This window comes from Bactrocera dorsalis, chromosome 6, assembly GCF_023373825.1.
Source record: "Bactrocera dorsalis isolate Fly_Bdor chromosome 6, ASM2337382v1, whole genome shotgun sequence".
Lineage (NCBI taxonomy): Eukaryota > Metazoa > Arthropoda > Insecta > Diptera > Tephritidae > Bactrocera > Bactrocera dorsalis.
In genome coordinates, this window is record NC_064308.1 from 40,926,171 (window position 1) to 40,937,012 (window position 10,842).

General features: G+C 33.1%; 1 protein-coding gene and 1 pseudogene across 1 annotated transcript; both read left to right on the forward strand.

Annotated features, from left to right (window-relative positions):
• The first annotated feature begins 559 nt into the window (after positions 1-559).
• On the forward strand, positions 560-3,069 carry LOC125779398 (jerky protein homolog-like; annotated as a pseudogene).
• Positions 3,070-5,217: 2,148 nt separating this feature from the next.
• Positions 5,218-7,388, forward strand: LOC125779779 (tigger transposable element-derived protein 4-like). The gene has a single exon (XM_049461049.1). It carries the CDS (start codon positions 5,973-5,975, stop codon positions 7,386-7,388), a length of 1,416 nt encoding a protein of 471 aa, XP_049317006.1. The 5' UTR covers positions 5,218-5,972.
• The last annotated feature ends 3,454 nt before the right edge of the window (positions 7,389-10,842 follow it).

A 10,842-nucleotide genomic window follows, 5' to 3' on the forward strand; every position in this document is an offset into this window, starting at 1 on the left:
TCTGGAAAATGGTAAAAATTTTAATTATTTTTACAAAATCGGGAAAAATTAGGAAACGTTATTTTAATATTATTTTTCTTTAATTTATTTTTTTAATTTGTAAATAAATTAATATTTCAAATACATTATATTTATTTCGACTATTAAAAAGTGAGGAAGAAAATTGATGACCTTCATGAAATATGCATATTCGCATTATTTCGTTATCATAACACATGCTTATGTACATATATTATTTCTTTGGCACATTTGTCTGTATGTTTACGAAAGCAAATGCGAGCCATATACATAAGTTAACACAACACTTGTTACTTAAGTATCGACTTACAACTTCCGGCACTTGTAACCGAAATGCACCAGAAAGTGCATGGTCAGCGTTTGCACTACCTGTTGTGCAGCATAAGATTCGAGAAAGCGAATCACGCCACTTATAATTATTCAAATAAGAATTAAGCATAAATATTGTAATTTTGGTTAAGCAAGTTTCAGTTTTGAAAACTCAATAAAGCTACGCGGTAACGCTGCCCCAATGCAGCGCCGCTAAAAATTTAATAACTAAAAGGCTTAACTGGCGCCCGAGCTAAAAAGTTATAAATAATAGAGAAATAAAGGCCCCCTAGTAGCTAAAGCAAATGGGAAGCACTAGTTGCTAGCCAGCTCTATTCGCGAGTGTCTAAATCGGTGAAAACAACTATTCTAAGGTGAAAAAAAGAAAAAGTTAATTTTTTTTTTAAACAAACACAACGTATATTCATGAGCGTCTAAATTAATTATTATTGAAATAAAAACAAACAACGTATAATAATATAACAAAGTGCATTGTGCTGTAGAGTTAGTAGGAAAAGCAGAATTACGAAAAAAAACGCCACAGAAGGCAAATAAAAATATGAAAAAAGCATTAAAACAAAAGAAAAAAACGCATAAATTAGAAAATAAGCAAGAATTTTGCGTAAAACAAGTGAAAAGCAAAAGACACACAAAAGTGTTATCTGGCAGATTTAGCGTCTGGCGGTGAAAATTAAGTAGTCCATGACAATGTGTATAAAAACGCGGAGCTATTTAAATAAAATTTAAAGCAAAACTAAAAACGACACGTGTAACAAATACCAAACAACTGAAGAAAAGCATGCACAAGTGAAAGAATGAACAAGGCAATAATACAAACCTAAAGATCTGTGAAAACTAAAAAATATCGAAAGATTGCTTAAGAAACTAAATCTAGAACCAGTTGAGGAAATACAGTAGAATCGCGCAAAAGTTAACTCGGGCGAAAGTTAAACCTTCGGCTAAGTTTACCGATTTTGAGCGCCCACGTACTGCTCTAAAAAGTTAGCTTTAGGTTAACTTTTTTGAGCTTTTCTATTTTTTCAAACCCAACCGTTTGTTTGGCAAGAAAAACAAGTTCGGGTATTCCCCTCATTGCTATGTATTCCCCGAATTTCTATGTAAAAAATTATAGTCGGTGTCGCGAGGTACATACATACGTAGTGTATCATGAGCGTTTAAACTTGCGAGTTGTTTATGGTTAGTGTGTTAAAAAATGCCAACAAAGCAGAGAAAATCATTGCAAATCAGATTAAATTTGGATTATAATGTATCTAAGGCGGCCATCTCAAAAATAAAGAAAAAACGTCATGAAATTTTAGAGGCAGTGGCAAACACACATGAAGTTGCAACCAAGAAAACTTTACATAAATCGGAATATCCCGTTCTTGAGGCAAGGTTGTATAAATGGCTCTTAAGCCAAAGACAGCGTAATTGTGCAATGAGTGGTCCAATTTTAAAGGCAAGAGCCAAGCTCGAATTTGCGAAATTGCACACAGGAAAACAATTTCATGCAAGTGATGGATGGCTTGCAAATTTCAATAAAAGATTCGGTATTCGCTACATAAAAATTTGTGGGGAAATCCTCTGAAGCGACAAGTCAGGAATAACACCGTTCATTCATAATTTGTGGACAAAAATGAATGAAATGGAAATTTCGGACATGCAGCTTTATAACGCAGATGAATCTGGATTATTTTATCGTTTCCTGCCTGATAAAACATTTGTCGCGGCAAACGAAAAGACGGCACCTGGCCGAAAAATAGCAAAGGATAGAATCACATTTATGTTGTGTGCGAACGCAGATGGTTCGCATAAGTTGAAACCTTTGATAATTGGTAAACCCGCAAACCCCCGTTGCTTCAATGGGTTTGAAAACCCATTGGAATATGCTAACTCGCAAAAGTCTTGGATGAATTCAGAGCTATTCTTCCGCTGGTTCCATCATTCCTTCATTAAGCAGGTAAATTCATTTTTTCTATCCTTTAAAATTTTTAAGTGTGCCAAAATATTTGTCAGGTTCGCAAATTTTCTGCTGAAAATAATTTACCACCAAGAGCATTATTGCTGATTGACAACTGTACTACACATAAGCCAATTGACAAGTTACAGTCAGATGATGGAAACATTGCGGCAATGCTTTTACCACCTAACGTGACAGCTGTTTTGCAGCCCATGGATCAAAATCCCATTAGACTGGTCAAGTTAGAATACCGGGCTAAACTGTTATGAAACATTGTAGCACAAGAAAACATTCCGGTTGAGAATATTTTGAAAGGGCATTCAATTCGTGATGCCATCTTGCTGCTTAAATTAGCATGGGATGAATTGCCAAGAGCTGTGCTTATAAAAGCTTGGAAAAATATAAAACAGTGGGACGATGATCAATACGACAGCGAAGACGAAATGCCATTGCTTACATTGATTAGATCGTTATTGTCCAAGGTGGGTGGTGTTGACGTCAGCAGTGAAGACATCGAAAATTGGAACGACGATCAAAAAAGTACAAACTAAATCTAAGTTTATGTTTTGTTAAGAGTAAAAGTCAGTCATTCAAATAAATTGAGCGTATTATATCACCAAAATTATGTTTATTTTCGTGTTTTTTTCAAAATCGAAACCCCTTTGGAAAAGTTAATATTTCGGAAGAGTAAAACACCCTTTGTAAACAGTTTGCTGCCAAATTTGCAATCAGAAGTACAAGAGACTTCAACGTTTCTTCAATAAAAACACTCACTTTCAAATGTTCAATCATTTAGTATAATGTTTATTAAACTCTTACAAAAAATATTGTAAGAAATTATTAGCACATACGTCGGTGTCCGGATCGGATTGCTTACGCAGCATTGCGCGCTGGCCGATGTGAGCCACGAGCCACATAAGCGAATTCAGTGTAACGTTGCGAGTCTTAGAGGACACATCGTTGTAACTCGAATAAGAAAATTAATTTGTTAAAAAAAAGGACAAAAAAACAATAGTGAATAATTAACATTGAATGTTGTTTTTTTGTTATTTACAGGTAGGATAAGTTCTATATTGTTATTTTAGTCTAAGTATAATTAAGTTTGTATAAAATAATAAAAATTTTGTTCTTTACAGAAAAACAATTCTTGTAGTTATCACTACATATTATAAAACAACAAACAATTCTTGTAGTTATCCCTACTTATTATAAAACAACATTCTCATTGTAATTCACAATGGACAAGCTGCAGTTCACATTCACGGTGCTATCTACTACAGATGAACCAAAGACATTAGTACTATGCGTAACCAGCATTGCCACTCCAGATGGCCGAACTTTCGAATTGCCTCCCAACTACCTCGACTCAGCATTTCACGAGGAATTGAGAAAAACGTCGGCATTTACTAAGGTAAAGAAATCGATAAGTAAAAAAGGGCAATATAGGAAAGTTTGGATTGATTTAACTAAGGAATTGCAGAATGTGTATCTAGATGAAACAAATAATTTACAATTCAAAGATGTATATTTAGAAGAAAAAGAAGAGACTGAAAGTAATGATATTGTAAATGGTTCAAATCAATCATTGATACAAGTATTTGAAAAGTTGCTTGAAAAAAGACAAGAAAAAACTGAAGAAAAACATGTCGGCAAAATAGCTAAAGAATTTACGATTGAGAAATTTAATGGAAAGAATTCAAATGCAGGTCAGTGGATGACTAGTTTTGAAACAGAATGCGAAAGATTTGATGTAACTAAAGATGATAAACGAATTGACTTTTAAAATCATTTATGGAGAAAGGTGCTACAGATTGGTATAGTTGCACTCTCTTGAAATTAACTGTTAACGCACGTTGGGTCGATTGGAGAAATAATTTTTGTGATACATTTGCAAATAAGGGATGCTTTTCAATAAGATATGCAATGCAATTTAAATATCAGACTGGTACTCTTCTAGAATATGCAATAAAAAAAGAAAAATTGTTATTAGAAGTAAGAAAATCTATTAATATTGGGACAGTAATTGATCTGATTGCTCTTGGTTTGCCGAATTTTATAGCTGATAGAATTGACAGAGAAAAATTAACAAAGACGGAAGAGTTATATAGTGAAATAGGGAAATTGTAACATTTGGTTCAGAAAAAGAGTACAGATGGAATTAAAAGTAAGGATTATATCTATAAGGAAAAATCAGAGAAAGTACCATGTGAAATATGTATGCAAAAGCAAAGGTAAAGGTTCACGATTCCATCCAGAAGCTAAACGTTGGTTCAAGAATGAGGAAAAAAAAAATGAAACATGTCAATAATTCAGTTTTAGAAGTAGAATTAAGTGATAATAATCCAAAAAACTAATAATCCCACCATTAACTCGACTTGAGATAACTTTGAATGATACTTTGAAGATAAACGCTGTTTATGATTCAGACTCAAATGTTTCATTAATAAATTCAAAATTAGTTCAATTAATACAAAAGAGATCTGATTTGAAACAAAAAGTTAACTTGAGAACAATTCATGGTGTGTACAAGTCAGAAGAACTGATAAAAATCAAAGCAAGAATACTGGATATAGAAAAATATATTGATGTATTCATAATTGATAGTGAAAACTTTAAATATGATTTTCTGATAGGATTGGATTGCATACAGAAGTTCAAATTGATTCAAAATGAAAAACTACAAATAGAACAGAAAAGCTCTAATCCCATAAAGAAATATACACATGAAATAAACTTCAATGAACATGTAGATTTGGACAGTTTTAATGTTTTAACAAATCACTTGAATTATTATGAAGAGAAAATAATACAGGATCTTATAGATAAATATAAGAATATATTTGCAAAAGATAAATACGATATAGGCGTTGTGAAAGATTATGAAGTCAGAATAGATCTGGTAATTGATAAATATTGTAACTTCGCCAGCGATATTTCAAAGAATATTGAGCAATATACAGTAGAATCCGTTTATTATGACTCCGCCTATATTGACCAACTGGTTACTATGACGTAATAACACTACGAAGTTTGGTTTTCGTATAAAATTCTTCATAAAAGAGTCGGATATTATGACTTCCCTTACAGTGACATGTCGCTTATTATGACCCATTTTTAATAAATTATGTCCGGTTAGAATGACTGACATGATTCTTTACACCTCCGGCAATGTTCGTTGATTCCCTACGCCGTTCGGCACGTGGCTCGTTTTTGTTTTAAGTCTCAGTGAGTAATTGACGCTTGAATGTCACGCATTGTTTTTTGTTTGTTACTGTTCAAGATTGAGATATTGTATGGGGTATGGGACAAATGTCGCCTGATTGTACCGTTATTTCATCTTATTTTCTGTATGTGCATACATATGTTAGCGACGCTGACTGCTGCCTACTGTACATATGCACACCTCTAGCATATGCTCTATTCCCGGAATCCTAATAGTTTTTGTACATGTGCTTACTGAACAAGCTGACTTATAATTGCCGCTTCTTGCGGATTTGAGTTAATGTCAAAAATAAAGTCGTGACGATAGGTTTGATTTGGAATCTTATACAGTTACTGTGAAAAAATGTCATCACAATGACGTAAAGCAATTGAGGAGAAAGGTGCAATAATATGCAGATTAGAAAATGGAGAATCTAACTCATGTCTCGCAAAGGAATTTGGCGTGGGTCATTCGACAATCTCAATGATTTTTAAAAACAAGAACCGCATTAAGCAATCGTTCAATTCTAATGTTTTGAAACCGAAAAGGCTTCGAAAATCACGACAAGAAAATGTTGATCAAGCATTAATTCAGTGGTTTAAAAATATGAGAAACAAAGGAATACCTGTCAGCGGCCCTATGCTACAGGAAAAGGCAAATGGTTTTGCCGCGCGTTTTGGTATTCTCGACTTTAATTGTTCTGCAAGCTGGATCAGTCGTTTTAAAGTTCGACATAACATTGTGGCGGGAAAAATTGTCGGTGAATCTTCGTCTGTTGATCAAAATTCAACAACAAACTGGTTGATATCTGTGTGGCCGAATTTACGAAGACAATTTTCTGATGATCAGATATTTAATGCTGATGAAACTGGTTTTTTTTACAAATTAATGCCGGATAAAACTTTAAAATTTAAAGGTGAAAATTGTAGTGGAGGTAAGTTGTCGAAAGATAGAATAACTGTCATGGTAGCAGCTAATATGAGTGGAACAGAGAAAAAGAAATTGCTCATTATTGGAAAGTCACAAAAACCAAGATGTTTTAGAAGTGTCAAATCATTACCTGTGGATTATGCTAACAATCGTAAAGCTTGGATGACGTCAGAGCTTTTTGAAAAATGGCTTCGTGATTGGGATTGTGATTTGGTGAAGAAGAAGAAAAAGATTCTATTGCTGGTTGATAATTGCCCGGCGCATCCAAATGTTACTGATTTAAAGTCTATAACACTTGCTTTCCTTCCGCCGAATACAACAGCAGTACTACAGCCAATGGATCAGGGAATAATACGATCACTCAAAACGAATTTTAGGAAGAACCTTGTGCTCAAAATGATTAACTGTCTTGATGCTAATGAAAACAACTCTTCTACAAAAATAACGGTGCTAGATGCAATTCTGATGGTTAATGATGCCTGGAATAAAATTTCACAAAGTACCATTCGTAACTGTTTCAAACATGCAGGATTCATTGAAAGCCACGACGGTTTACCTATTCAAATATCAGAACATGAATTCGATGAAGAAGATGACATTCCTTTATCTTTGTGGTCACGAAACCTAAATTCAGATTCTTTTGCAGCACCGGAAATGTGGGAAGATTATGTTGACATCGATAGCGCTCTCCTCACATCCGAAGAACCCACCGATGAAAATATCGTACAGAACATTAGTGCCAAGAAACAACTCGAAAGTGATGGGGAAGAGGAAGTCGAGGAAGAACCATTACCTACCGCAGAAGAGGCATTAAAAGCTGCAGAATTATTATCACGATTTGTTCACAGCAATATTGAAAATGATAATTTGACCATAGCTATGTCTTCTATACACAATAGTATTAGAGACTGTTTTTACAATAAAATGAAAAAACAAAAGCAGACAAAAATTACAGATTACTTACAGTAAAAAATACACTTGTATGTGTTATAATGTGCTGATTACTTGCAATTTTGATTTTGATTTAATACGTATGTATATATATTTAATTACTATGTTTCTGTATTAAAATACTTAAGTACATATGTATGTACATATTTACATAAAAAAGTTTTTCATTTCATAATACGCTTTGTATGACGTCCGCTTATTATGACGTGTTTGTCAATTCCTTTCGATGTCATAATAAACGGATTCGACTGTAATAAGAAAACACAATCTATCAAATTTCACAGTAAATTACATTGATGACATATTAATTTTTTCAAAATCATTCAAAGAACATATAGATCATTTGTCACAACTATTGGAAGCAATACTAGAAGAAGGATTTAGATTAAAACTTTCAAAATGTACTTTTGCATTAGACTCTGTTCAATATTTAGGTCATATTATCAAATATAACTCAATTTCACCATTAAAAGATAATCTGATTTCAATTCGAAATTTTCCAAATCCGAAAAATCAAAAGAATATTAGGCAGTTCCTAGGAAAAATCAATTTTTATAATGAATAAGTGCCGAAAATCTCAATAATACTAGAACCTTTGCATAATTTATTACGAAAAGGACAAAAATTCAATTGGTCTGACGACTGTCAAAAGGCTTTTGATTACATGAAAAATTTCCTTTGTACACAACCTGTGTTAGCTATTTTTGATCCAGACTTGCCAATACACATATATACAGACGCAAGTTTGCAAGGAATAGGAGTTGTATTAAAACAACCACAACCAAAGAAAATTGAAAAACCAGTAGCGTATTTTTCAAAAAAATTAAATGAGTCACAAAAGAGAAAGAAAACTATTTATCTAGAATGCTTAGCAATTAAAGAATCAGTAAAATACTGGCAACACTGGCTTATAAACAGATCATTCAAAGTATTTTCTGACCACAAACCACTCGAAAAAATGAATATTAAAGCTAGAACAGATGAAGAGTTAGGTGACCTAACTTATTACGTATCACAATATGATTTTCAAATAATATACCGCCCAGGCAAAGATAATTTAGAAGCAGACTGTTTGAGTAGAAATCCAGTGTTAGAACCGCAAGAAAACGATTATAAACAATTAAAAATTGTGAATTTGATAAGAATAGAAGACATTCTTGATGATCAAAAGAAAAATCATGATATAATCTCTAACAAAGATAGATTACTTATAAGAAATAATGTATGTATATTATAAAAAACTCGAAAGAAAGAGAAAATTTTACTGTCAGAGGAGTTTTGTAAGAAAAATATTTTAAAACATATAAAAGAAATATGTAAAGAGTGCGAAATTTGTATAAGAAACAAGTCAAGAGGACAAGATAAAATTGGATTAATGTCTCATCTTGGTCCAGCAAAAAAACCACTCGAAATAGTTTCCATAGACACCATAGGTGGATTCGGTGGTTCACGATCGACAAAAAAATATCTACATCTTCTTGTTGATCATTTCACAAGATTCGCTTACATATTAACGTCAAAAACACAAAATGCCAATGATTTTATAAAATTGACAGATCAATACCCAGGTATCAATTCTAGAGAATTTAAAAACTATCTAGAAAAAAATAATATTACAATGATTTTCACAGCAGTAAATGCACCGTTTTCTAATGGCCTAAATATAAGACTTAATCAAACTTTAGTCAATAAAATCAGATGCACAATCATTGATGAAAATAATAAATTAGCATGGACAACTGTTGCGCACAACTGTGTAGACAAATATAATGAAACAGAACACACAGTCACTAAGTTCAGTCCAAAATATTTATTACAAGGTGAAAATACTGCAATATTACCAAAAGAATTGAGAATTAGAGAAGACGATAATGCCCTAGAAAACGATAGAATAAAGGCTCTTGAAAATAGCATAAGGAACCACAATTATAATAAAGTTTATATGATAAAAATAGGAAAGATTATAATTTTGATGTTGGGGACTTGGTGTATGTTGAAAATGGAAACCGATTAAACCGAAGAAAATTAGATGAATTAAGAATTGGACCATACAAAATTTTAAAGAAAATATCGACATCAATGTGTGAAATTGATACAGGACATAGGAAATTAGAATCAAACTTATTTCATATCTCTAAACTTATTCCGACTCCGAACATCCCAAATACAAACAACGTGTAACCTGATCTTATATGTAATTTACTACTGAAATTTTGTACCAAAATTTCTATTTTTTAATTATTAGCACATAAGTCGGTGTCCGGATCGGAATGCTTACGCAGCATTGCGCGCTGGCCGATGTGAGCCACGAGCCACATACGCGAATTCAGTGTAAGGTTGCAAGTCTTAGAGGACACATCGTTTTAACTCGAATAAGAAAATTAATTTGTTAAGAAAAGGACAAAAAACAATAGTGAATAATTAACATTGAATGTTGTTTTTTTGTTATTTACAGGTAGGATAAGTTCTATATTGTTATTTTAGTTTAGTTTTAGTTAAGTTTGTATAAAATAATAAAAATTTTGTTTTATACAGAAGAACAATTCTTGTAGTTATCACTACATATTATAAAACAACAAACAATTCTTGTAGTTATCCCTACTTATTATATAAAATTTATATTAACTTATACTAATCAATGTACGACGAAGGTATATAGATGTACGGAGCGGGGTGGATAAAAGTTGCACCCCGGACCGCTGAGTTGACGAAGGAGGCGCTGCGTGGGATCGAATGTGTGTGTTCCGAAGTGTGACGAATGTGTCCGCCATCCTCTTGCCCAGGCTATTTGTTAAGTGGGATGTAAAAGTGGTGATGTATGAGTATGCTGTCATCGGAAGTGTTGTATTAGTGTGTGCCAGTTTTTTCGGTAGAGGAGGCAGATGCTTAACTCATTTAAACATCCTGGGCCCCCTAGGCGAATATTTTGCCTAGTATTATGCATGCGATTACATGTACATATGTATGTCGACGTACTGCCAGTGATGTAGCATGGCGACCGTCGGATATTTGGCGTTGGAGTTCTAATTAATACATACTCGTATTTACACCTTTGTGTAGAAACGGCTTTCGTTTGATATTAATTTTAATATACCTTTGAGATAAGCAACTTTATTTTGCGTGTTTATTTGATTTTGCGGACGACTTATCGGTTTATTATGCGGATTATTAATTATTGTTTTTTCCGTGTTATTTGCAATTGTTGCCATTTTTTTTTTATGATTGGCTTATTAAGGACAGCTGCTCCACGGCTGGCCCAGGTATGGCCAGAATGGGTACTCCTTTGAAAACTTTCCCTAAGATTAGGGCTTTTAAATGAGAGGGATCTTGCGAAAAAGTAGCCGTGAATTGCGAACGGCTTCATTTTTAATTGTATTTTGATAATTTCTATTTAACTTTTTTGTTTTTTTTTTTAAGTGGAATGTTAAAGTTTTTCAACAGATTCCCACCAACTACCCCTATGAGAAGCGCT